We start from the raw sequence: 27,478 nt of genomic DNA, 5'->3' as shown, positions 1-27,478 counted from the left end.
TGGCCTGTCTTAATAGTATTCAACTGGATTGAATATAGAAGTATTTTTTAGTTAGAATAAATTTACAGAGGATGAGTAAACCTCAACAACTGGTTACCTATCCTCCATGGATTTTTTTTTTTTTTTAAATAGGGTCCTGTTACGTTGCCCAGGATGGCTCTGAACTCCCAGCCTAAAGCTACCCTTCTTTCTCAGCCTCCCAAATGGCTCGGACTACAGATGGGTGCATGACTGGCTCCCTGTGGATTTTTTTTCTTTTTATCAGGGGAAAAAAAAAAAACACAAAGATCCCTAGGAATTTTTAATTATTTCACCATTCTGGGTGATAAGTTCAAAATAAATTTCAGGTTATCTATTGTAGGTTTGTGGTCAGAACACTGCTGAGATGAGTCCCAATTATCATCATCATCAGTATTAACTAAATTATTCTTGCAGTCTTTCCTAAAGCCAAGTCAGTATAATCATGCTGCTCCACGGGGAAATATTCTCTAAAACACATCTGAAATCTGTTCAGTTTCTCCATTCCTGGATGATCACCATTTCCAATGTTTAAAAACTTAAATCTCATCGCTCCATTAAAGTTTTCCTATTTGCACTTACAAAATCTAAAATTTCCACCAAGACCTACTAGATATCACTGTACGAACAGAATTCTGCCCCTCTAACCTTTTCCCATGTCCCTTTCTTTCTTTGCTCAGAATGCTACACACTCCCTTAGGCATCTCTTTTTTTGAACTGGGCAAGCTTTTTCTTATCTCACGGGCCTTACACATACTGTCTCCTCTGGTGGGAGATCTCTCCTTACAATTCTTTATCTGCTAAACATCTACCCAGTCCTCAGGACTCACCTTATTACTTCCTCAAAGAAGTCTTTCTTTTCCTGAAAACTCACAACCAACCTCCTTGCCATCCCCAAAACTAAGCCTTCTGTTACAGCTGTTTCTAACATCACAGTCTTTTCTTTAATAGCACTTAACACAATTTATATTGATAAGTACATAGTTATTTGTATTAATGATTATTTCTCTATTATACTAGACAAGAACTGGGTTTATTCCATTCAACACCATATCCTCAGGACCTAACACAGGTCTGGAATATTTTATACTCACTCATTTAAATAATTTTTGACAGAATGAACAAATTAAGACCAAAGTCAATATGATGAATCCTGACAAAGTGAAAATTCATAGCTATATACAAGATGTCCATAAAGTTTGTGTGCAATTTAAAATAGTTTAACATTTTAAACTATTTTCCAGTCTTTTCTAAAAGTATTTTAACATTTTAAAATATTTTGCAGTATTTCCTACAGCCAAATCAGTATAATCATGCTGCTCCACATGGAGCAGATGTGTTTCTCTAAAACACATCTCAAATCTGTTCAGTTTCTCCATTCCTAGATGATCACCATTTCTAATATGTAAAAACTTAAATCTCATTGCTCCATTAAAGTTTTCCTATTTGCACTTACAAAATCTAAAATTTTCACCAAGGCCTACTAGGTATGACCATATTATAAAAAATAATGTTATAGTTTAATATTTTAAATTGCACACGAACTTTATGCACACCCTGTATTTTTTAATCCCCTTCATAGACTACTTCTATTCTAGAAACTTTTTGTGACATGAGATTATCCTGTTGCTCTGTTGCCCAGGCTGGAGTGCAGTGGCATCATCACAGTTTACTGCAACCTTGCACACCTAAACTTAAACACCTATAGCCTCCCTATACCTGGGACGACAGATGTGTGTCACCACACCTGGCTAAGCAATCTTCCCATCTCGGCCTTTCTGTAGCTGCGACTACAAATGCATGTTACCACATCCAGCTACATTTTTAATGTTTCATAGGGATGGAGTCTGTGTTTTCTAGGTTGAGCTCAAACTCCTTGCCTCGAGCCTCTTCCTTTAGCCTCCCCAAGTGCTGTTATTAAAGGCATGAGCCACCTTCCCTTGCTCAGACAGCTTTTTGATAAGAATCTAGATTTGATATAACAAAGAACAGAAAAAAATGGGGGGTAAGAAGGAGAAACTTGGACAGTGAGTCTCTGGTATTGTCCAGAAAGACAATAAAGAACAGTAAAATAAGAATGTACCTAAAGTGGTGAAAAAGGAGTATCTGGTTATTTCAGGAATGTTTCTTCCCACAGACACCTTTATAGCCACACTCATAACCTCCACTAGCAGCCTAGTTTGGTTTTCTTAAAGCCTGAAGTAGCAGGAGTTAACAGTCTTATGTGAGAATCTGTAGTAGTGTTTCCCAGATCTTCCCTTTTCCATTCATAATAATTTTCTCTAAAAAAAGTAAACACGATTGTTTTAAGAATGGTTTAAATGATGAGACAGAGAAAGAAATGCAGTTGTCCAAGTAGTTCTCATACCTTTTAGAAGCATCTTCTGGTTTCAAAGCACTTGTCTGTTTAGTACCTATAGTTAAAAAAAAAAAATGATGTCCCACACAATGACATTTTCCTAAGGGATAGACTGCATATAGACAGTCAGTCATCCTGTAAGATTATGACACTGTTTTTACCATACCTTTTCTATGTTCAGATATGCTTAGATACAGAAAGACCATTGTGTTCCAATTGCCTACAGTATTCAATACAGCAACATACAGTACATGTTTGTAGCTTAGGAGCAAAAGGCTATGCCATATAGCCTTAGTGTGTAGCAGGGTACAGCATCTAGGCTTGTGCAAGTACACTCTGTGATGGTCACACAACAAAATCACCTACAGAAGCATTTCTCAGAAGCAACCCCCTGATTAGGTCATGTTTACACAAACACATTAGGTACAGGATAAATTCCTGCCTAAATAACAGACCATAGACCATTCTTTTCTTCTTTTCTACACATTTATTTCCAATCCTGAGTGTAAATTAAAAAGAAATTAAGAAGGGCATTCAGTTTGTTTTTGTTAATTGATAACTCTTTAAATGTATCTCTTTGGGGATTGAATTTTCTCATTATCACAGTTACTTAGTGAAGCACTCCTGAAAATCTGAGATCTGGGTACTTTTAGGAGAAATCTCTCTCCATTCCCCAAATGTTCGCTCCCGACGGAAGACAAGGATCCCAGCCTCACTGAACCAGGCAGCAGAGCAATCTGAGACCGGAGCTGGGTTCAGGGCAGCTGCACTCTGCCTGCTGACGCTGCCCTGGTCACTTGCCCACCCTGGGGCCCAGCTCTGGGCTCCCAGCACGCCGTCCTTTCTCTCTGAAAATCTGTTAATATCTGTGTAAAGGGGCAGGAGCCGCCGGGAGATCCTTCCCAGAAGGTGTGAGGACGGCGGTGGGAAGCTCTCGGCCGTGTCTATTCAGAGAGGTCCCTTCCCCTAGAGTAGCGTGTCGGGAGCGCCCTAGGAGCCTGGGTCTGAGCCCAGCCCTCAGGGCCCCAAAGTTTTCCCAAAAGGAAAAATGCCCTGTTCCTACCTGCGGCGTTTCGGGAGGAGCGGGACGCCCGGGCCTTGCGGCCAGCGGAGCGCGACACGGCCCTGTCAGCCATCCGGGCCCGCGGTCAGTTCTAGGACCCGCCCCGGCCTCCCCCCACTAGAAGCTCCGCCTCCTCACGCGCAACGCGGGGCGGGGCCAGCCGGGCGGGGCGGGGCCAGGAGCGCGGCCTGCGCGGCCGAGGTGGTAGCGGCTGAGTGGGGTTGCAGATCTGGCTGATAAGTGGACTCGCGAAGAGGTCCGGGCTGCAGGGGGACTCCGTTTAGTGGTGAGCTGTGGAGGACTCGGGGCCACGGGCTGACTAGGCCCCGCGAGCTGGAGGGACTCGATCGCCTAGATAAGCAGGAATCCAGAGAAATGGCTCCCTTTGCATGCCGTCCACACTCGAGCTGGGGTGTTACCCTCCTTTGAACGCGCTGCCTTGAGGAACGGGGTGACCCCCGCCGCTGCGGGGGGGCTTGGGGCCGAGCCTTCCTGCGGGAAGGAAAGATGAACTGCAGGAGCGGATTGGTGTCCTCCTGCGGGCCGCCGATTGATTGCCTTGTCTCCCAGTCATAGTCCCTGGATTGATTACTTCGGGGACTGCTACCCTGGAGAGAGAGGGTGGAGTGCATCTGCACCTTCAGCTCCTTTGGTTGACTTGTGTTGCATCCCAATTTTTGTCAAGTGGCACTTTAAAGAATAAAAAAAATCCCTATTGATTAGAACTTTGATTTCAAGCCCACTTTTTGGAAATTTTTTTCAGAAAAGAAATACTTTGCCTTTTAAAAGCTTTTTTAGTTCGCATTTTCCTCGCCCCTTGAGAGTGCTTTAGGAGGCCTCCCCCATCCGCTCCAAGATAGCTTTTAGGACTACGCTGCTAGAAAACTTTAAAAGATGAAATGGGGGGAAAAGATAATCTATAAAAACGTACCATAATGTATGAGTTATGTGTTTAGTATTACTGTTAACTGTTTTATGTTAGTACTTTTCAGCATCGAAACTAGGAAAAACAACTAGGAATGGCTGTGGAGGAACTTCAATCCATAATAAGGAGATGTGTAAGTAGTTTTTTTTTTTTCTTTTGTAAAATTGAGTGCCTTTCAAAATATGGAACAGGCACAGATTATTTTTAATTAAATTTATGGTCACTCAAACTATTTTTTTTATCCCTGCTTTTTTTGATTTGTAAATAGCCTGAGGCCAAGGATGCAGATTGGATAATTTCTCCAGGTGACATACTTGCCTAAATAACCTTTTTAATTTTAATACTGATCTTTTTTGCGGATTTATTTGGTACTCTGAGTTTCAGGATCATTTATTAAAGTATTTATTGGGGTAATCTTTTTTTTTTTTTGAGAGGCTAGGGTGCGGTGGTGTCAGCCTGGGTCACAGCAACCTCAAACTCTTGGGTTCAAGGGATCCTCCTGCCTCAGCCTCCTGAGGAGCTGGGACTACAGGCACCCACCACAAAGCAGGCTCATTTTTCTATTTTTAATAGAGACAGGGTCTCATTCTTGGTCAGGCTGGTCTTGAACTCCTGATCTCAAGGGATCCTCCTGCCTCCGTCTCCCAGAACGCTGGAATTATAAGCATGAGCCACCATATTCAGCCTATCTAGAATTTAAACAGATTTCCTTTTTTCAGAGAGAGTAAATAAATTAAGAAGTCATTGTATCAAATTTTTATTTGCATACATGTTTGTTTTTTGTTTGTTTTGTTTTGTTTTCAGCAAATCCTAGGAGAGCAAAACTTTAAAGAAGATGATTTTGGCCTATTTCAGTTAGCTGGCCAAAGATGCATAGAGGAAGGGTATATAGAGCAACTATTAGAAATTCTGCAAAATGAGAAGAATAAGGTAAGTACAGTCTTTGCTTGAGAAGAGAATATCACATGTTGCTATTATTCATCCATTCATTTATCTATCAAACATTTAGAATCAACTTAAATTTTCACAGTAGGAAAGTGTGGGAAACATAAAAGGAATTAGGAATATTCATGTACTTGAAGGTGCTTATATTCTGATGGAAGACATAAACATGTAACAGCTAACCATAAGGGAGAATGAAATAACTGTTGTCATTGAAGTAAAGGGCTTTAGGAGGAACAGGATTACTTCTGGTTTGGGAAATGAAAAAGTGGCATTTGAGTCATTCATTAATCTTGCAAAATAAAAATACCAGGCAGGCTAGATAATCATTTTTGGTGATCAGCCCATCCTCCTCCTCCAGCCAAATGTGTATTGAAAACAAAATTTGAAGTATAATATTTTATGTTTATAAAATCAGAATGGGGGAGGGCTGCATGTTTTTACTAGTCAGTATAATGCACTTATAATAGTCTGAGAAATCATCATTTGCCACAATGGGAAGGGATCTTGTGAATGGGAATAACTTTTTCCTAGTGCTTGGTAACACTGTGTCCCAGTCCAAATTTTATCTTTATATTCCCCTTCTTCTGAGTATAAAGAGGACCATTTTCTATCTAAGATCATGCTCCTTTTTCATGTATAGTGCTATTTATTTATATAGAAGTTTTCTTTGTTGATGTCACAATATAGTCATGCTAGTCTCTTTTTTTATCCAGGGCATCTTGCTTGGATTTGGGGGATTCCTAAAGCTTTTTAATCATACATAGTTATAGAATCTCTTAGTAGTTCATATGGCTTATCCTTTTTGAGTTTTTTTGTTGTTGTTGTTGAGATAGGGTCCCACCCTATGCCCCTGAGCAGAGTGCAGTTGGCGTGGTAGCTCACCACAACCTCAGACTCTGGCTGCGGGCACCCCCTGCCTCAGCCTCCGGAAGCTGCTGGGATTACAGGTGCTCGCCATGGCGCCCGGCTGGGTTTTTCCATTTTTTTCATGAGTCGGGGTCTCACTGTCGCTCAGGCGAGTCTCGAACTCCTGAGCTCAAGCGATTCTCCCTCCTCAGCCTCCCACAGTGCTGGGATTACAGGCGTGAGCCACCACGCCTGGCCCTTTTTGAGTTTTTATTGAAAAAAATTAAGATATTTAATTTTGGTTTTGAAACTTTTTTTCATGACTTTGTAGCCCAAGCTACAGCAAATGTTATGATTTTTTTTTTTTTGTAACTTTTCTTGATTTTTTTCTAATTGCATTCTCGAGAGGATAACCTTTAAGAGTAATTATCTTTTGGCAAATAATACCAAAATTAATAAGACTAACACTTTTTGAGTGTTTGCTATGTGCCAGGTGCTATCTTAAGTGATTTATGTGTATTATTTAGTCTCGCTAGAATCTCAGTGTCAAGTGGGACATCCCACATGACATTGAGATTCTAGCGAGACTAAGTAATACACGCAAATCACTTAAAACTTCCATTTAATTTACTATTAGATTCATTCTATAGAAAGGAAACAGTCAAATGACTGTTAAATGACTTATCCCACAGTAACTTGGCCTTCGTGTGACATCCACAAGTCAGACCTGTGAAGCCTGGTTTTGAAGCCTGGTTTCTGCTGTATCTTTGGTTAACATTTAGCACTTGTAAGGAGGCTTTAGAGTAGAAGAGAGGGGATTGATTGTGAGTGAGAAAGGGTGAGGTGTCAAAGATGACTGGGTTTCTAGCCTCTGGAAGGATAATCTATGATATCCTGAACAGAAAAAGGCAACCTAAGTAGAGGAGAAATTTCCTGAAAGAAGAGAAGTGAGTTGTCTCATAGAAATGTTGAAGAGGCAGTAAGCAATCGGACAGTAAGGATTTTAGTTTAGTGTAGATACAGGAAATGAAGGTGTAGATTTGTGCATGAGTATTAAAGGTTAGGTAATTAAAGCATTGTGGGGGGAGGAGAATTTGCCTGAGTTCATAGAAAAGGGGCAGAAAAGGGGAGGCCTGGTATCTACTCTTAAGGAATTTAAGGTGCAGAGAGAGAAGCAGCAGCAGGCCTGCTGAGGAGATGGAGGTTAGCACTGCATCAGTGTGGGCGAGGGAAGAAGGGAGGAATATCCAAATTGCTCTTCAGGCATCTCTGGCCTGAGTGTTTTATTTTTAACATGCTTCTAAATAGCTAATGGGACAGACGTAAGCATAGTGAGGCTTAGTCTTAATAGCTTAAAGACTCACCTTAGTAATGTGTGGTTGGCTAAATGCAAAGGTTCAGATATTGATAAGACAATGTTTAAAACTGACTAATTTAATTTTCTTGCCAGGTGACACTATTGAGATTGATCAAGATTTATTATTCTTTGGGAGAGAAAGAGACCACATTACATAACTTTTATTATAGTATATTTTTATAATTGTTCTATTTTCTTGTTATTGTTGTTAATCTCTTAATTTCTAAGTTAAACTTAACCATAGGTGCGTATGTACAAAACAAGCATAGTGTATATAGGGTTTAGGACTATTTATGGATTTAGGGACCCACTGGGGGTCTTGGAATGTGTCCCCTTTGGATAGGGGGACTGCTGTACCCTGTGTTCTACTTTTTTTTTTGCAGTTTTTGGCCGGGGCTGGGTTTGAAACCACCACCTCTGGCATATGTGGCTGGCGCCCTACCCCTTTGAGCCACAGGCAATGCCCAAATTCTACCTTTATTACCTTAGAAGACAAGGGTTAGGGTGGGGTGTTATACGCAACATTGTGTTTTCTTCCTAGATCCTCTTGTAGGAATGAGCCTAGAATGTGAAGTCTATAAAATAGAGAAGTTATCTAATGGGTTCCTTGGTTTATTTCTAGCACCTGGAATATTATGTAGCCTATGCTTGGTAAATACTGATGTTATGAAGTACAAGGTTCGATAAGTATATTGTTGATAATTTTGAACATCTGTGGTTTTGATAATGAATGTGAATTATAAATTACAAAGATAAACTTTTACTTGAATGGTAAGCGTTCTGAAATATCTTCAAAAATAGAAGCATCTTGTATGGGAGAAAAAATAATAAAGTTTCATCCGCCCTCTTCATATAAATTACAATAGTTATAATATATTTAGAGAGTCTTCAAGGAACTTCAAAAACACATTAACATTAACTAGATTTCTTTATCAATCAGGGGAGTAAAATTCTCTGTGGAAGTTAAGCACTTGCTCAAATTAAGCAAATTAACTCTTGTTGGCAATAGTGGAAATATTTAAATCCTGGGAAGGACCATTTTATTGGATAAAAATAAAGATCCTTTTGTCTTTCATCAGTGAAAGTATTAAAAGCTGTTTTTAAATGTTGATATCTGTTAGCAGCCAACCCTAGAAAGTCCCTGTGAAATGTCATAGGCCTCATTTACTTCATCTTGCCTATTTCAGAGAAAATTCTGAGCCCTCCAGTGAGGAAAGCACACTGAGAGGCCTGTAGGTGGCAGTGTTCGCCTTATGCTGAAAATGTTTTTCAGGTTATCGTCAAGCATATGGGCTGGAATCTGGTTGGTCCTATTGTTCGCTGTCTTTTAAGGAATGATAAAAAAGATGATGAGAGAAAAGTTTATTTTTTGATGCTTGATTTATTAGTGAAGGTAAGTTAACAAATTTATGTCCTTTTTGGCATGACATACATAGCAGTATTTTTTTTACATAGCAGTATTTTATAATTCCCTTTAATGTTTGTTTAATGTTTGCTAAGAAAGCTTTTAGATCCTGAAAATACATACAGAAGGGACCTCTTTGGAGAATCTTTTTTTTTTTTTTTTTGAGACAGTCTTACTTTCTTGCCCCCAGTAGAGTGCTGTGGCGTCATAGCTCATAGCAACCTCAAACTCTTGGGCTCAAGTGATCCTCTTGCCAAAATATCCAAGTAGCTGGACCTACAGGCACCAGCCACAATGCCCGGCTATTTTTTTTAGAGACAGGGTCTCACTCTTGCTCAGGTTGGTCTTGAACTCCCAAGCTCAAGCAATCCATCTACCTCTTCCTCCCAGAGTGCTGGGATTACAGGCATGAGCCCCTGTGCCTGGCCTGGAGACTCTTAATGATTAGATGCGAAATTCCATTTCAGCATTTCTCAACTTTTCTGGATATAGGAATTATCTAACCTCATATCAGATCCAGTGATTCAGAATCCCTAGGGAGAGATTGGGAAGCTGTATTTTAACAAGTCGCCTTATTGTATAGGTATGGAATTCAATATTTAGAGGGGTAGTTCAAGGCCATACTGACATTTTGGCAACACTGGAAGCAGTAAAATCTCAAGTGCTTTTCCCTCTGTGGCATGGTCCCTAAAAGAAGATGAAAAACCTGGCCAGGTCAGGCCTGTAATCCCAGCACTGTGGGAGGCTGAGGCAGCCAGATTACTTGATCTCAAGAGTTTAAGACCAGCCTGAGCAAGAGTGAGATCCACATCTCTACTAAAAATAGAAAAAGTAGCTGGATGATGTGGCAGGCACTTGTAGTTCTAGCTACTCAGGAGGCTGAGGCATGAGGATCTCTTAAACCCAGGAGTTTGAGTTGTGAACTGTGATGATGCCATGATACTCTGCCCAGGGTGACAAGAGTGAGACTGTGTCTCAAAAAAATAAAAAAAGAAAAGAAAACAAATACCTAAAATACAAGCAACAACAATGGAATTAGGAATAGGGACTAGAACACAGATCAGTCGTGACTGATAACCTTAGAAAGAGACCCTTGGCTGTTCGTGATAAAAGTCAGTAGATGATGACTAAGAAAGATAAATTCTGAGGAAAAGTACAGTTGAAGAAACTACTTGAAAAAAAAAAAGGAAACTACTAGGATCAGTGCAAATATAAACTTTCTTATATAGAGAAACTCATATCTAGATGAGTTATTGAGGACCTTTGTGGGCAAGCTGATAAAATACGGCCAGTCAGAAAGCGATCAAAGTTTCATCTGTTCAGGAAGTATAAGAGACTCTGGACTAGTCTAAATACCCTTGCAGCATTAGTATGAAAGTTCCCCGCTGCTGAAAGCCCCGGGCCTCTCTTAAGGCAGCCTTCAGAGCAGACAGGCGATACGCAAAGGAAATCTGAGCTCTGGTGATGAGGTAGTTCCCCGTCCATACTTCCCTAATTTCCCCTTCAGCCAAGAATTTATGTCTCCTTTGATTTCTTGCTCCTTTTTAGTTATACAGTGATGAGACTCATAGATTCTTTTATTAGTGTATTTTTGTTAACAATCGTATGATACGTTTTGCTGTTAAGCAAAAAGAAATTATATTTTTTCAGCATATGCCTTCTTAAAAACAGTAATCATCTGGCTTTAAATACAACTTATATTAAACAGGTTCAATTGTGAATATTTTTATAGTTATGTAATCCAAAGGAATTATTGTTGGGTTTGCTTGAACTGATTGAAGAACCCTCTGGAAAACAGATATCCCAAATTATCCTTCTTTTACTTCAGCCATTACAAACAGGTAATGAACATTCTTATATCAAAGTATTTCTGGTTTTATTGGTATGTGCCTTAATGTTTACCCTCAAATGACAATACTACACGAAAGTAATGTTTACGACTAATTATTGAGTATTCTGTTTAAACCAATAGCAATGCCAATTTGAATCTTCCTGTTCACAAAAAGATGATAATACCTGGCACAGAGTGGGTGCCCAATAAATATTCTGTTGAATGTCGTACTATTTTTCACCTGTTACATTGTAACCTATAGCTTTTTGCCAGCCTTTCTATCTTTGGCTTATATCTAGAATTTTCCCTCTAAACATATTTAAAGGCTTGCCTCTGTGGTGTCTATAGTACTCAGTCTGATATCATTGCTGTAGTCCGGTATCTTTGTTAGGAAGAGTGTCAGGCAAGGCATTGCTCAGCCTCTACATTGGGAGGTTGGGTTAGGCTTAGCAAAGGTATTACTGAAGAATGAAACTATGAGGTATCAAATGACTCCAATCAAAAGGCTCCATGGCCAAGTATGATAGTATTGTGTCTTGGCAGCCAAGGCAGACAGTGTCTATCCAAGGGAAGAGGCTGTTTTTCATTTTAGGAGAGTCTGATAGAGGGACCCAGAATCAGAAATTAGAATAAATTTTCATCTTGTTTTGTTTTTGAGACAGGGTCTCACTCTGTTGCCCAGGCTAGAGTATAATGGCATCATCTTAGTTCCCTGCAATGCCAAACTCCTGGGCTCAAGTGATACTCCTCCCTGGGCCTCCTAAAAGGCTGGGATTACCGGTTTGCACCACCAGGTGTGGCTAATTTTGAAAAATTTTTTATAAAGACTGGTTTTTGTGGCCACATGTGGTGGCTGGGAGGCTGATGCTGGAGGATCCCTTGAGCTCAGAAGTTCAAGACCAACGTCAGCATGAGCCAGACCCTGTCTCTAGTAAAAATAGAAATCAGTTAGCTGAGCGATGTGATGGGTGCCTGTGTAGTCCCAGCTACACTGGAGGCTGAAGCAGGAGGATCGCTGGAACCCAGGAGTTTGTGGTTGCTGTGAGCCAGACTGACCATAGGGCAGTCTAGCCTGGGGCAACAGAGTGAAACTCTGTCTCAAATAAAATAAAACAAACCGGATTTTGCTTGATTTTTCTGGCTGGTCTCCAACTCCTAGCCTCAGGCAGTCCTCCTGCCATAGTCTCCCAAAGTGCTAGGATTACAGGTGTGAACCTCCATGCCCAGCAAAATTTAAGTATGAATACCCACCAGCTTTGTACCACCTGTTAATATTCAGGAAGAAAACACTGGTAATAATAATACTGCCTTCCATTTACTCAGTGCTTTATAATTTATAGGACACTAGTATTTTGTACTTATAACAGCCAAAAAAAGGTATGGCAAGAATGTGTTTCTGTCTTAACTACATAGTCTGATGTAAACATATCTAAACAAAATTTCATGGCTTCTACTATAAGATGCCGTGATTGTAAGATGCTCTATTATTTTGTACGCAGCTAAGAAGGAAAACACACTACCAATCAAGCTATGCCACGTCATCCTGATTTCGTGATATGTCATCCTGATTCCAGAGTTGTTAAGATGGGGGGAGCATCTTATAATTCTACATTTACCGAACTTTTTGTCCCATGTTTAGTGTAGATGATGAGCCTACCTCAAGTAACAACTTGATCTCTGTTTTAGTGATTCAGAAACTTCATAACAACAAGGCATATTCGGTTGGACTAGCACTGTCTACCCTCTGGAGGCAGCTGTCTCTTCTTCCTGTTCCATATTTAAAGGAACATGCACAAACAGATGACTATGGGCTTTGTCAGTGTTGCACGGCCTTAATAGAGTTCACAAAGCCTTTTGTGGAAGAAGTCGTCCACGACAAAGAAAACTCACCAGAGAATGAAAAGTTAAAGGATGAATTACTGAAATTGTAAGTGTATTTTTAAGAACTTCTCACAGGGGACCTGAGTAATTGTAATTCAGTTGTTTTATGCTGCTTTGCTGTGTTTTATTTGCCATGTAAATATAAATCTAGTTTCCTAGCTAGAATTTTAGAAAAATATGGGGTTCAGCTGATAGACCATAGGCATTTAGTGAGGTCCTGATATTTTAAAAAATTATGAACCCTAAATCCATTCATTTAATTTGCTTTATATTCTGCTGTATATTGCCCTTCTTCATCATAGTAAGTAAGTAATCAAGGTGGGGGGAAATAGACACGTAGCTGAAGGAGTCTACTTTTTCTATGGGGAAATTATGTTTTGCTCTCTCTTTGAAAGAAGCAGCAGGACCACCAGACAGTTGAACATCCATCCAATTTGACCACAAAAGCAGTAGCAGAGTACCCACCCAATAGCATTCACTCCAGGGGTGCTATAGATAAAACTTCACTATTCAATATGGCTGTCAAGCACTTGACATATGGCTCATCTAAATTGTCATGTGCTGTAAGTATAAAATACCCCCTGAACTTTGGAAGGCTGAGGCAACGTGAGCCTAAGAATTTGAGTTGCTGTGAGCTATGACACCATAGTACTCTACCAAGGGTGACAAAGTGAGCCTCTGTCTCAAAAAAAAAAATAAGAAACCCTGAATTTTGAATTTAATAACAAACTTGTTATTTAAAAATAAAAATAGTAAAATACCTCAATAAGTTTCATACAGATAACATGACAAAAGGAGTAATATTTCAGATATCTTTTTTAATGAAGATAAATTATTAAGATTAATTTTTCCTATTTTTTACTACTTTTTTCACATGATTGCTAAAAGATCTTAAATTATACATGTATATAGGATTTATGGGATAATGCTAGACTAGATTATTGAATTACATAGACCAATAATTTTTAATTTTCAAGACTAAAGCTGTCGTTAGCTTTTTATTTTATCAGGTTAGGATATTTAAAATTGTTTTCCATATATAAAACATGCTGTTTCATAAAAGATATTTTAACTAAAGAAACGGGAAAGACTTGATTACAGAATAAAGTTTGAATTTCTAAGTAAATATAGTTATATGAAGAAAAGACAGTCTCACACTGGCTTAGGCTGGTCTTGAACCCATGAGGTCAAGCAATCCACCCGCCTCAGCCTCCCAAGTGCTGGGATAACAGGCATGAGCCACTGTGCCTGGCCCTTGTCCTGGATTTTCTGGAACTAATGAAAACTACATCACTGACTAGCACTAGTCCTCAGACAAACACTCAGAACACAATGGAACACAATCCAGGCGTAAAAGTGCGTCTTACTATGTTGAGTCTAGCAAGGTGTTCTCATGTTCTCCCATTACCAGTAAGAAGGATGTTAACATCGTGGGATTTATTGGCCTTGTCTTAGTCCTGCTTGTGCTGCTACAACTGAATACCTGACTGAGATGAGCAATTTACAATGAACAGAAATGCATTGGCTCATAGCCCTGGAGGCTGGGAAGTACATGATGAAGATGCCGGCATCTGGCAAGGGCCTCCTTGCTGCAGAAGGTGGAAGCGCAAAGAGGAAAAGCCGGCCCGAACTTGCCCTTCCATGATGACATCAATCCTACCCACAAAGGCAGAGCTTTTCTGGCATAATCACTTCTCAAAGTTTCAACTTCTTCATACTGTCAAGTGGCAGTTAAATTTCATCATGGGTTTTGGAGGGGAAAGACATTCAAACCATAGCAGTGCTTATGTTAGTTTTCAAACAAAATTAACTTAGATATGAAGAACTAGCATTTTATTCTTCGGAAGCATTGATTTCATAATTAATTACTTCTTATGTCTTAGCTGTTTCAAAAGCTTGAAATGCCCTTTGCTGAAAGCACAATTCCTTGAACAATCTGAAGCTGGAAATGATCCTTTCAGATGTTTTGCATCTGAAATAATAGTAAGTACAGCTAATTTAATCTTCTATAAATCTACTGTAATCTAAAATGCTATCCTGGGGGGCGCCTGTGGCTCAAAGGAGTAGAGCGCTGGCCCCATATGCCGGAGGTGGCAGGTTCAAACCCAGCCCTGGCCAAAAACTGCAAAAAAAAAAAATAATAATAAAATAAAATAAAATGCTATCCTGCTGTGTTCTCAAGTATAGCACATTGGTGTGTAAATTGATACATTTATTAATAAAGCGGTACATATATGTTTTTGAACACGTAAGCAGAAAAGATAGGAATAAGACATTATCCAAAGACAAATACTGTTAACATCTTTCAGGCATTTTTTCTGTTTATACTTGTAAATAAGAAAATGTATACATATGTAAATTTTCCAAAGATTTTGTATATACTCTTTTGTAGTCTACTGTATTTCTCTTTAGCAGTACATTATGAATATTTTCCCCTTGGTTTAGTGCAGTCCATGGTATGGATGTAGCATCACATATTTAACCTGTGTCGTGTAGTTCAACATTTAGATTGTTTCCAATTTTTTTTGGCCGGGGCTGGGTTTGAACCCGCCATCTCCAGCATAGGGGACTGGCGCCCTACTCCTTGAGCCACAGGCGCCGCCCTGTTTCCAATTTTTTGTTACTATAAAAAAGCTCCAGCTTTCTTTTTAACTGTTAAGTTTGTGATCAGTATCCTTATAACTAAATCTTTGCATTTTTCTTTAATTAAAGAAAATAGTTTCGAAATTCCTAGAAGTAGAATCCCTTTGTCCAGGAAATCTTTATTTTGAAGTCCCACGATAATTTCAGAACACCTCCATTAATTAAGTAAATTTCATTTTTAAAACATTTAGCTTTAGGCATAAAGAGTATTTCAAAGTGTGCTGGGATTCTGTATTAGGGAAATATTCTGAAATATTAAAAAATGGACTTGAAATTGATGCTCATGAATTTGTAAAGAGAACAATGTGACTGAGTAGTTTTTTTTACCCATGTTCAGCTGCAAGAGTGTAGGTGCGGCATAGGAGGAAAGTTAGGTTCAAATAGGTTGGGGGTTTGGGGGGGGTGCCTGTGGCTCAAGGAGTAGGGCGTCGGCCCCATATACCGGAGGTGGTAGGTTCAAACCCGGCCCCCCACCCCCACCCCATAGAGAAGAAAACTGCAAATAGGTTGGGGTTTTGAGAACTGAATAAATTAGTACTGGGGCAAAGGATTGAGCATATGGGAAAGGGAGTAACTTTAATGAAAACCATGGAATTTAAGCTGTTTAAGTGGGGGAATTAAGACATACTAAATGTGAGAGACAGTGAAAAGACGATGAGATCACTGGGCTATATATCCTGTTGCGGATGACACATTGTTAAGAGTTAGATCACTAGGAGGAGTAAGCTTAAAAAAACAAATAGGAGATGAGAGAACAGGATGCTTGACATTAGTATTATGGAAAGGTTATAGTTACTAATAACAATGTCTTGGGATGACCAGGGCAATATTCTAAAGAAGAGGGTAGAGGCCAAGATCATGGGACTAGAGAAAATGAAGTACCTGAGATTTCAGGATATTTTAAGATCTTTATACATTTAAGCCAAACAGAAATGTCATGTTGGAAAGCCAAGTAAAGGAATGACCTTGGAGTTTAATGATCACAATAAAAGGGGTAGAGGTGATAATGTCACAAAAAAAGAACTTCAAACTGAGGTGTGTTAGAGAAGAGGGGAGAGCGCTCAAGCTTCCAGGCTCAGCCCTGCACAAGGGGTAGGGCTGGGGAAAATAGCATCCCTTTGAGAGGGTTACAGAGAAAACGTTTGTTTTCAGAGGACCATATTTCATTTACAACAAAGAGGTAAGAGACCATTTAGAGAAGAATGCAATTTATTGACACTCTTAACTGAAGGGTTTCTGAAATTTGAGGAGGTGGGAAAAGGGGTCAGAAGAGACGGTCCAAAACTTTATGAGAACCAGATTCTGAGGATGAGAGGGGACTTGGTGTCGGGTGACAATAGGGATTCATAGTTTAACGAAGTTAAAGCTGATGATCAAGATGGTGAAGAGGCTGTGGGAGATGAAGAGGAAGGATAGGAGGATTTTCCCAGGAGTACATGGAGGTCTTCTGCGCGTGCCAGGGCTAGAAGATGGTACGATATCCTGGATGTAGTGTAAACACTGTCTTTGTGGTGTGTGTATTCTATTTTGAGAAGATAGCTATGAATGTTGGAAACCATGAAAGGATTTCTGATGGTGGAAGAAAAGTCAAACTCAGTTTCTCCTGCTGTCCTTTCTCAACAAGTTTCGGGCACCAGATGTGGGGGGTTTTCCTGCACATCAAGCAGGCAGTCCATTCCTCGGTGGATGACAGCTAGCTGTCCTCTAATTCCAACACTGTCCACCTGGAGATAGCATCAGATCCCACAGGTGGAGGGCTCAGTCCCAGACTGCCCCCCACTTCCCGGTGCCAGTCACAAGCCCCAGGTTGTTTTAACCGTGTTCTGACTGACAAACTGTGAACTAGGATTCCCATGACCCCCTCCTTGGGTTTGATTAATTTGCTAGAGAGGCTCACAGAACTCAGAAACACATTTAGTGATTTATTAGAAAGGATATTTCAAAGGATGGAGGTGAAGAGAGATGTGTGGGGCTAGGAAGGAGTGTGGCTTCCATCCCTCTCCTGGGCCCGCCACCCTCCAGGAACCTCCACATGTTTAGCTAACTAGAAGCTCCCTGAACCCAGTCCTTTTGGGGTTTGGGTTGTTTTTTTTTAAAGAGGCAGTGTCTTGTTCTGTCATCCATGCTACCTGGCTAGAACGTAGTGGCATGATCATAGCTCACTTCAGCCTCGAACACCTGGGCTCAAGCAATTCTCAGCCTTCTGAGTAGCTAGGACTATAGGTGCTTACCACAACACCCAGCTAATATTACAATTTTGTTGTAGAGACAAGGTCTTGGTATGTTGCCCAGGCTGGTCTTAAATGCCTGTCCTCAAGTGATCCTCCCACCTCGGCCTCCCAAAGTGCTGGGATTATACGTGTGGTCCATTGTACCCAGCCTTTTTTGGAGTTCTATAGGTTTTTATTTTTATTTTTACTTCATTATGTAGGCATGATCGATAATGTCATTAACCATTGGTGATAAACTTCACGTTGAGCACCTCTCCCCTACCCCATGACTGAGGGGTGGGACTGAAAGTTTCTGCCCCTCTAATGACAGGGTTGGCTTCCCTTGCCAGCAGGAGACCTCTCCAGCAGTCCACTCGATAGCATACAGAATGACATATCATTTTGGAAATTCCAAAGATTTGGGGAGTGTATGCCAAGAAATGGGGACAAAGCAAATATACATTTCACAGTATTGCAGATGTTAAACCTGTAATCTAGCTATATTGGATTCCTCACTTTAAAGGAAGATGGGTTTAACTGAATCAGATTCAGAATAGGGAAACTGGTTAAGTGTCCCTTAGAGTTAAGTAAAAAATAACAAGATTCTTAGCTGGGCGTTGTGGCGGGCGCCTGTAGTCCCAGCTGCTCGGGAGGCTGAGGCAAGAGAATCGCTTAAGCCCAAGAGTTAGAGGTTGCTGTGAGCCGTGTGACGCCACGGCACTCTACCTGAGGGCGGTACAGTGAGACTCTGTCTCTACAAAAAAAATAAAAAAGAAAGTAAAAATAATAAGATTCTGAGTATGGATATAGTGATAAAGAAACTTTGGTCATTGATTTGATTTAGAATAAAACAGAGATGAGATTTTTGAAGTGTTTATTTGTTTGTTTGCTTGTTTGCTTGGGTAACTGGGCAGAGAAAGGTGCCAGTAATTGAGATGTAGCAACAGAGCTAGGAGCGTGGAGTCTTGTGCTTTAAGAAATGTAGTATGGAACTTTAAAAATATTCAGAAATATTTTTGCCGTGTCCCCATCGCCCACCTGCACAAGTTACTGACATTTTACCTGTCCTCTTTCACCTGCCCTCCTTTTCTTCTCTAGGGTGTTACAGCAGATCACAGACATATTTCATCCATAGGTCTTTAAGTATGCTTTCTAATGATAAGGACTTAAAAAACACAATGCTATTATGACACTTTAGAATATTGGTCTTTTTTTTTTTTTTGCAGTTTTTGGCCGGGGCTGGGTTTTGAGTCCCACACCTCTGGCATATGGGACTGGCGCCCTACTCCTTGAGCCACAGGCACCGCCCCAACACTTTAGAATATTAATTATAGTTTCTTAATATGTGTCTAATAACCACAGAGTGCAGGTTTCTAAGGAGAAATGTTTGAGTAAGAATGGATGAGATCACCTAAAAAGATAGAGCAGTGTGAAAAGAGCTTTAAAAAGGCTCTGAACCGAACCCCAGGGAGTATTGGTCTTTAAGATGAGCCCACCTCAGAGATCAAGGGAAAGAGTCAAAGACATGATGGAAATATCATAGAAACTGGCAAAGTAGAGTTTCAGAAAGAAAGAAGCAGTCAGTACTGCTGAAGAGCCTGTGAGCTAAGAGTTGAACAGCAGCCATTGGATTTAGGAAGTAAGTTGGCATTGATAATCTTAGTAAGAACAGTTTGCATGTAGTGTTAGAGACAAAAATCCAAGTGGGGTGTGGTGCCCATGCCTGTAGTCCTAGCTACTCAGGAAGCTGAAGCAGGATTATCTAAGCTCAGGAGTACAAGGTTACAGTGAGCTGTGGTTGTGCCACTGCATTTCACCCTGAGTAATACAGTGAGACTCTTGATCTAAAAAGATAAAAATCAGAGTGGAGTGGATAAAAGAATGAATGAAACATTAGAAAAAGGAAATGACTAGCATAAGCTATTCTTTACAAGAGTGTGGAGGAGTAAGGAAGGAGAGAGGTAATAGCTAGAGGACACGGGCTAAGGGTGAGAAGGTAGTGGAGGAGATGGGAGGCTTGAGCATATTCACAGGCTCATGGCAAAGGAGAAAAGACGAGTATTTATGGGATAGCTGAAATAATGTGGCTTAAGAGCACATAGCTGGACATAGGGTCAAGATGTAAGGGGACTTCGGGAGAGGAAGAGGTAGGAGTGGGTATTGAGATAAGAATGCATGTTGAGAAATTTGTAGCCGGAGTGGGATATTATAATTGAGGGCAATCAAACCTACTGGCCTCAGATATCCAGGAGAAGAAAGCTCTCTTTTAAGAATGAAGAGGTAGGGCGGCGCCTGTGGCTCAGTCGGTAAGACGCCGGCCCCGTATACCAAGGGTGGTGGGTTCAAACCCGGCCCCAGCTGAACTGCAACCAAAAAATAGCCGGGTGTTGTGGCGAGCGCCTGTAGTCCCAGCTACTCGGGAGTCTGAGGCAAGAGAATCGCTTAAGCCCAGGAGTTGGAGGTTGCTGTGAGCTGTGTGATGCCACGGTGCTCTACCGAGGGCCATAAAGTGAGACTCTGTCTCCACACAAAAAAAAAAAGAATGAAGAGGTAGCAGTCAGGTGTGATGGATAAGCCAGCACTTTGGGAGGTGGAGGGAATCACTTGAGCCCAGGAGTTCAAGCTCAGCCTGGGCCACATGGTGAGACCTTATCTCAACAAAAATGTTTTTAAAAAATAAGCCAGGCATTGTGGTGCACACCTGTAGTCCCAGCTCTTCAGGAGGCTGAGGCAGGAGGATCACTTGAGACAGGAGTCCAAGGTTGCTAGCGTATGATCATGCCATTGCACTCCTGCCTGAGAAACAGAGTGAAACCCTATCTCTTAATTTTTTTTTTTTTTGTAATAATGAAAGGAAAGGAAGACCACGAAAGCATTCATCAGTAGGGCTGAGCACTCAGCTGTGGGAGGAGACAACTGTGGTGATAACAGTGTATTTTTGAGTGATTTTCCCCAGCTGCCTGGGGTTAGAAGGTGGACTGCAGTTATTTTGCCAAGGCTGGCATTTGGCTGGGTAGAGGCGACTAAGGGTAATATGGGGTATAGGTATTTCAAATGATCAATAACGTGTGATATTCCCCCTTCTCTCCCTGTTTCTTACCTCGTCATCTCTGCACTTTACCCAAGCCTTTTCCTTATTTCCTTCTTTAATTTTTCCTCCAGTTCCTCCTGGTTTTGTTGTGTTTTTTTAAATCTAATAAAATAGAAAAATCCCTTGAAAAAAACAAAGAAAAAAAGAAAAGAACATGTGACCCAGGTTGGATAGGGAAGGAAGGGAAGTTAGGTGGGGATGACTAGGTAGGTTAAAATGAGGGGATCCCAGGATTGGAGAATGCAGAGACAGAAAAACCAGGTTGGTAGGAGAAAGGATGAGAGGTTTTAGTTGGAAAATGGGATATTGGAGTTTAAAGCATCTAACATGGAATAGCACCAACTGTTGACAGATCCAGCATAGGATTAGGTGCTGAAATGGATTAGAAGTAAAGGTCAGAACAATTGAAGAGCCATGAGGCCCTCCTGCCATGGGAGTTACCTGCATGAACATGACTCTCCCAGGCTCATAGCAGGAGTTGGGCAGAGACAAAGATTGTGAGCAGGTACCACCGTCTTCAGTGAATGTGGGGAAATGACCGGAAGGTCAGCATGCAACAGAGAAAAGGACAGTGTGGCATCTGCCTCAAAGGAAACTGCCTTTGCTGAAGAGCACGAAAAGAGCCAAGATAACACTACGCCTCTCCCCACTGCTGCCTTCCTGGCCTGTGGTGTGAAAGGCAAGAGAGAATAAGCAGCTCCCGCCAGAAATCAGCAGCTTAATTAAAGCCTGAGGCCTCGGCATCCTGTGAAGAGGCTGAGGGTGTTAAGGAGTTGATCTCAGTACAGGGAGCATTACAAGTAGAAGGAACCGTCAGGGAGGGAGCGCGAAGCAGCCAGGACGAAGGTGAGACCACATAGGAGCTGAAGTGAAGAGATGCCCTCTGCTCTACGGGGAGAGTACTATAGGAGTGGTGTGGTTGGGATTGGAGGCCTCAGCCATCCCTCTTTGGTACAAGTAATTTTGGTTTTTTGGGGGGGGGGTTTTTGAGACAGAGTCTTACTGTGTTGCCCTCAGTAGAGTGCCATGGCGTCACAGCTCACAGTAACCTCAAACTCTTGGGCATAAGCGATTCTCTTGCCTCAGCCTCCCAAGTAGCCGGGACTACAGGTGCCTGCCACAACACCCAGCTATTTTTTTTTTTGTTGTTGTTGTTATAGTAGTTGTCACTGTCGTTTAGTAGGCCTGGGCCGCGTTCAAACCCACCAGCCCCAGTGTATGTGGCCAGTGCCCTAACCACTGAGCACAGAACTGAAAAGATAGAGGCTGCCCTCAATTTTGAGAAATTGTATAGTAGGTACAGCCTGGGTCTAATTAGGGACGACTGCTAGAAGGTATATGGATAGTGAAGGCCCTGGTCTGGGCACAGACTGGACCCCAGGCATACAGAGCAGCACTGTCGAATCTGGTTACAAAAGATGTTTTAAAAGGCTGCTTTACTCTGAAAAAAAGACACGGGCACTGGCTAAATGAAGACTTGGAACTGTATGATTGAGAGGACTTTTGGAATCTGAGTGCAGTAAACCTTGTGTCTTGAGGTTTATCTATGTGTGCTTTGAAAATCAGTACAGTAGTATGTATTTACCATCTGGTAGTTGAATAGCAGTCTCTTGTGATTGAAATTATTTTCCAAGGTTCTTTTTTGTGTTCTGAAATGACTAATAGAACCATCTGGGCTCAGCAGATTTTAATTCCCTGAGGGCTGGAAAAGTCTTATTTGGCTTTATGATTCCCCACAGTGTTAGGCCCCATGCCTGGCACTGAAGTGTTTATTAAATAAAGGAGTGAATATATGGAAAGTCAAGATTCATTCTGCATTAGCTGTTTTTCTTATTCCTTTCCTTTTAACTTCTGTGGTCCTTTTTTATGACTTTAACTTTCCTGTACAATTGTGTGGAGCTGCTCACTGACTATTTCACAAAGGTATTATGCATTTTCTAGATAAGGAAACTGAGGCCTGGAGAAGTTCAGTAACTCATTCAGGGTCACACAGCTTGTAAGTAGTAGAGCCAAAACTCAAAATTAGTTCTAATGGATTCTGAAGGCCGGGTTCTTTCCAGTACAGTAGAATTAGAAATAGTGTAAGAGGCTTAGGGGTGACCCTGGGTTTCCTGAGCATAAAGCTTCATTGAACACTAGAGCCCTATTCACTCCTGCAAGGATGCTTTCTCTTATAACATGAGGACCCATGTGACCTGAGATAGCAGCACTGTCTCCTCAGACCTTGCTGCCCCCATCAGCCTGCGCTTTAGCTAGGCGGGTGGTGGTCGGGGAGCATTTGTTCTGGAGTGTTCTTCATCTGAGTACTTGGTTTACTCTCATTTCATAATAGTTGTATGTCTCACATTTTTAGATTTCTCTCAAATACGTCTGAAGCACTTTTTAAAAAAACATTGTGGTGAAATATACGTGACATAAAATTGCCCATTTAACCATTTTTAAGTGAGCAGTTCCCCGGCATTAAGTACATTCATGTTGTTGTGCAAGCATCACCATTATCCGTCTCCAGGACGCCTTCATCTTCCCACCCGAAAGTCTTTTCCATTCTTCCTTCCCCCCATGCCCTGGCAACCATCATTCCATGTTCTGTTTCTATGTCTGGAGCACTTAAAAAAATTGTTTTTAATGTGGAATTATTTACTTGAGAGCCTTCCATCTAGCAGTCAAAAATGTATTTGTGTGTGTGCTTTTAATTATGATTCTGCACTGATTTAGAAACATTTAATGTATAAATGCCCATGCAAAATATCATTTTGGCTTTTGGCTCTATATTAGTTTCTATTTCTGTGTAAAAAATTTCCACAAATTGGGTGGCACCTGTGGCTCAAAGGAGTGGGGCACCTGCCCCATATGCCGGAGGTGGCAGGTTCAAACCCATCCCCTGCCAAAAACTGCAAAAAAAAAATTCCCACAAATTGAGTTTAAAACAATACACCTATGTTTTGGTCCAGTTTCTCTGGATCAGGAGTTTGGCCACAGCGTAACTGGGTCCTCTGCTCAAGGTCTCGGTCGGGTTACAAGTCAGTTGTTAACACCTGCAGTCTTTTTTTCTTTCTTTCTCGTTCTTTCTCCTTCATTCTATCTCTCTTTCCTTTCCTTTTCTTTCTTTCCTTTTCTTTCTTTTCTGTCTTTCTTGTTATTTTTCTAAGAGACAAGGCTCAGGCTGGGGTGCAGAGGCATGATCATAACTTACTGTAGCCTTGAACTCCTGGGCTCAAACAATCCTGCCTTAGCCTTCCAAGTAGCTGCCGCTACAGGTATACATCATGATGCCTTTTTTTTTTTCTGGTAGAGATGGAGTCTTGCTGTGTTGCCCAGATTGGCCTCAAATTCCTGGGCTCAAGTGATCCTCCTGCCTTGGCTTTCCAAATTCCTGGGATTACAGGCATGAGTCATCACACCCAGCCTTTTATTCATTTATTTATGTTTGGGCCTGCAGTCTTATTAGAAACTTAATTGGGGAAAGATCCACTTTCACGTTTCCTCAGGTTGTTGGCAGAATTCATCTCCTTGAAGCTATAGGACTGACTGAAGTCCCATTTTTTTGCTGGCTGTCAGCAGGGCCCACTCTCAGCTTCTAGAGCAGCAGTTCTCAACCTGTGGGTCATGACCGACAGGAACTGTATTAAAGGGCCGCAGCATTGGGAAGTTTGAGAACCACTGTCCTAGAGGCTGCCTGTTGTCCCTTGACACATGGTCCTGTGCATAGGCCCTTTCATAACACGGCAGCTTAGTTCTTGAAAGCCAGCCAGGGAGAGTTTCTGACTCTCAGGGAAGGCCTGGACCCCCTTTAAAAATCTTCTACCTTATTAAGTTAGGCCCACCCTAGATAGTCTCCTTTAGAATAACTCAAAATTAACTAATTTGGGACCTTAATTACATCTGCAAAAATCCCTTCACCTTTGTCATATAACAATCTAATCATAGGGGTGACTTCCTGCCATATTCTAGTGGTTCAAGCAGGTCTCACAGGTTTTACCCATACTCCAGGGGAATGAATATACCCCCTTTGATGTGAATGTGGGGTATGAACATGGCGTGGGAGGCACCTTCAGTTCTATCTGTAATAGCTTTCTTTTTTACTTATTTCACAGTGCTTTTTATCAGCAATTGGACATCCTTTCTCCAAAATGATTTTTAATCATGGAAGGAAAAAGAGGACTTGGGATTACCTTGAATTTGAGGAAGAAGAAGACAAGCAATTAGCAGACTCTATGGCTTCTCTGGCATATCTAGTATTTGTACAGGGCATCAGTATCGACCAGCTTCCAATGGTCTTAAGGTAGGAGTTAGTGTTTGGTTTATTCATATATTCTTTTTTTTTTGTTGCAGTTTTTGGCTGGGGCCGAGTTTGAACACGCCACCTCCAGCATATGGGGCCGGCGCCCTACTCCTTTGAGCCACAGGCACTGCCCGGTTTATTCAAATATTCTAAAAAGAGTGTCATCAAACTGTCATTTATCAAATGTCCAATACATTAAAGCAAAGTCTGTTTTTATTAGTTGTAAATGAAACTGGCTATAATCTGCTAGATCCTCTGGTAGTCAAGTCATGAAAACAGGTGGGTATTGAAATAAGCAATTTCAAAGGGGAGTGGTGGGGACAAGATTCGGTAAGTATTAAGCTGGGTTTGGTTTTGAAGCTTTTGGGACCACCCTGGACTGTAAGGAAGGCAACTGGCTAAATATCCAAGGATACCATCATCTTCTCACTGGATTCACTGTGATCCTGAGTGAATATTTATATAACCATTATTATTCCCTTCTAATTTAATGCTGTTTTGTTTTGGGGAGTTTTTTTTTTGTTTTGTTCTGTTTTAGATAGGGTCTCACTCTTGACTTGGGTAGAGTACCGTGGTGTCACAGCTTACAGCAACCTCAAACTCTTGGGCTCAAGCGATCTTCTTGTGTCAGCTTCCCAAGTAGCTGGGACTGTAGGCACCCACCATAACGCCTGGCTAGTTTTTATATTTTTAGTAGAGATGGGGTCTTGCTCTTTCTCAGGCTGGTCTTAAACTCCTGAGCTCAGGCATTCCAACTGCCTTGGCTTCCCAGAGTTCTAGGATTACAGGCATGAGCCACAGTGCCAGCCCAATCTAATGCATTCTTAACCCACTAGAAAGTAAAGCCTTAAAAGAAGTCCCTTCAGCCAGGTTCGGGGGCTCACGCCTGTAATCCTAGCATTCTAGGAACCTGAGGCAGGTGGATTGCCTAAACTCAGAAGTTCAAGACCAACCTGAGCAAGAACATGACCCTGTCTCTAAAAATAGCTGGGCATTGTAGCGGGCACCTATAATCCCAGATTCTTGGGAGGCTGTGTCAAGAAGATTGCTTCAGCTCAAGAGTTTGAGGTTGCTGTGAGCTATGACACCACAGCATTCTACCAAGGGCAACAAAGTGAGACTCTGGTCTCAAAAAAAAAAAAAGTCCCTTCAGGCACAACTATAAGAGGCACTCTACCTAACAACTGCAAATATTGTAACCTAATTGTTTATAACCTGACATTAACCTGAAATAATAATAAAACAAACAAAAAAGTCCCTTCAGTGGTTGTATTTTTTTGGGTTTTTTATAATAGGGTCTCACTCTGTTGCCCAGGCTGGAACGCAGTGGTACCGTCATAGCTTGCTTCAGTGACTTCTACTCCTCTGACAGACTTATTCATGATCTGGTCCCTGATTGAACTGATCCACATCCTACCCCCTTTCCTCTTGTTCACTGGGCTTCAGACCTTCTTTTGGTTTCTTGTTCAAATACATCATGAACTTCCTGCTATAGGGCCTTTAGAACTATCTTTAGCCTCACCTATTTTGCATTGAATCATCTCATCATAATTACCTTGACCTTGTTGTCTTTTCCCACAAAGTTTGTCAAAATTATTTTTGAAATAAATATATAATTTTATAATGTACTTTAAGGTCTGTAATGATAAGGATTACGTATTTTTCTTGTGGGCATTGGGTGTATTTCTTTGTGTTTATATAGTTATATATGAATATACTCAGGGGAGTGTTTATATATAAATACTACAACAGTGGCCACTGTTTGCATTCTCACCATGTATAAAGCATTATGTTAATCATTTTATGTGCATCATATAATCTTCATAATAACCCTATGAAACGCAGCATTATCTCATTTTACAGATGAAAATAATAGACTAAGATCAGACACTTTCCAAGATCATACTGGAGTTCTAACCTCCAGTTAGTGGCATAGGTGGAATTCAGATAGTTGTATCTGACCCCAGAGCCTCGTTCTACTACCAAAATAATATACGTACGTTAGTTTGCTAGGGCTCCTGTGACAAAGTACTACAAACTGGATGGTTAAAATGACAGAAATATATTGTCTCATAGTTCTGGATGCTGCAGTTCTGAGATCAGGGTGTCTCCGAAGGTTGGTTCCTTCTGAGGGCTGTGAAGGAAAATCTTCCGTGCCTGTCCCCTGGCTTCTGGTGATTCATTCCCAATCTTTGGCTTATAGATGCGTTACCCTGTTCTCTGCTTCCATGTGCATATGTGTTCTCCCGTGTGTATGCCTCGGTGCCCAGCCTTTCCTTTTTATAAGAACACCAGGCAAACTGGATTAGAGCCCACCCTAAAGACCTCACTTTAAATTGACAACCTCTGTAAAAACCTGTATCTCCAAATCAGGTCAGATTCTGAGGTACTGGACGTTAGGACTCCAGAATATCTTTTTGGAAAAGACATAGTTCAACCCATAGTATGGGGGGAGGTGTATTTACAGATATGTTTTGTTTCTATTTTAGCCCGTTGTACCTTTTGCAGTTTAATATGGGGCATATTGAAGTCTTCCTGCAGAGGTAAGATCATTTGATCATTTATGGTTATCTCAGTACCAAAGAGTGGAGTTAAAATAGTCCTTGTCAAGATAGGGGAGAC

The 27,478-nt window shown here is 41.1% G+C and overlaps 2 protein-coding genes across 6 annotated transcripts in view; one reads left to right on the top strand and one right to left on the bottom strand.

Moving 5' to 3' along the window:
• RPAP2 (RNA polymerase II associated protein 2) overlaps positions 1-3,603 on the bottom strand; it is a 78,502-nt gene extending 74,899 nt beyond the window's left edge. The window contains exons 1-2 of one of the 2 annotated variants that reach the window (XM_053591412.1): positions 3,441-3,603; positions 2,387-2,432 (exon numbers count right to left, since the gene is read on the bottom strand). In XM_053591412.1, coding sequence (XP_053447387.1) covers positions 2,387-2,432; positions 3,441-3,513 — 119 coding nt within the window. In that variant the 5' untranslated portion in view covers positions 3,514-3,603. The remainder of the gene's footprint in view (positions 1-2,386; positions 2,433-3,440) is intronic. The other variant, XM_053591411.1, reaches the window with a different exon arrangement.
• Positions 3,604-27,478, top strand: part of GLMN (glomulin, FKBP associated protein) — a 38,864-nt gene continuing 14,989 nt past the window's right edge. For 3 of the 4 annotated variants that reach the window (XM_053591415.1, XM_053591413.1, XM_053591416.1), the window contains exons 1-8: positions 4,370-4,498; positions 5,170-5,295; positions 8,787-8,906; positions 10,651-10,759; positions 12,436-12,676; positions 14,514-14,613; positions 24,669-24,856; positions 27,346-27,399. In XM_053591415.1, coding sequence (XP_053447390.1) covers positions 4,460-4,498; positions 5,170-5,295; positions 8,787-8,906; positions 10,651-10,759; positions 12,436-12,676; positions 14,514-14,613; positions 24,669-24,856; positions 27,346-27,399 — 977 coding nt within the window. In that variant the 5' untranslated portion in view covers positions 4,370-4,459. Of the gene's footprint in view, positions 3,727-4,369; positions 4,499-5,169; positions 5,296-8,786; positions 8,907-10,650; positions 10,760-12,435; positions 12,677-14,513; positions 14,614-24,668; positions 24,857-27,345; positions 27,400-27,478 lie in introns of those variants that run through there. The other variant, XM_053591414.1, reaches the window with a different exon arrangement.

This window comes from Nycticebus coucang, chromosome 5 (assembly GCF_027406575.1).
Source record: "Nycticebus coucang isolate mNycCou1 chromosome 5, mNycCou1.pri, whole genome shotgun sequence".
Taxonomy (NCBI): domain Eukaryota; kingdom Metazoa; phylum Chordata; class Mammalia; order Primates; family Lorisidae; genus Nycticebus; species Nycticebus coucang.
The sequence above is the reverse complement of the archived record's forward strand: the minus strand, read 5'-3'. Positions and strand labels throughout refer to the sequence as shown.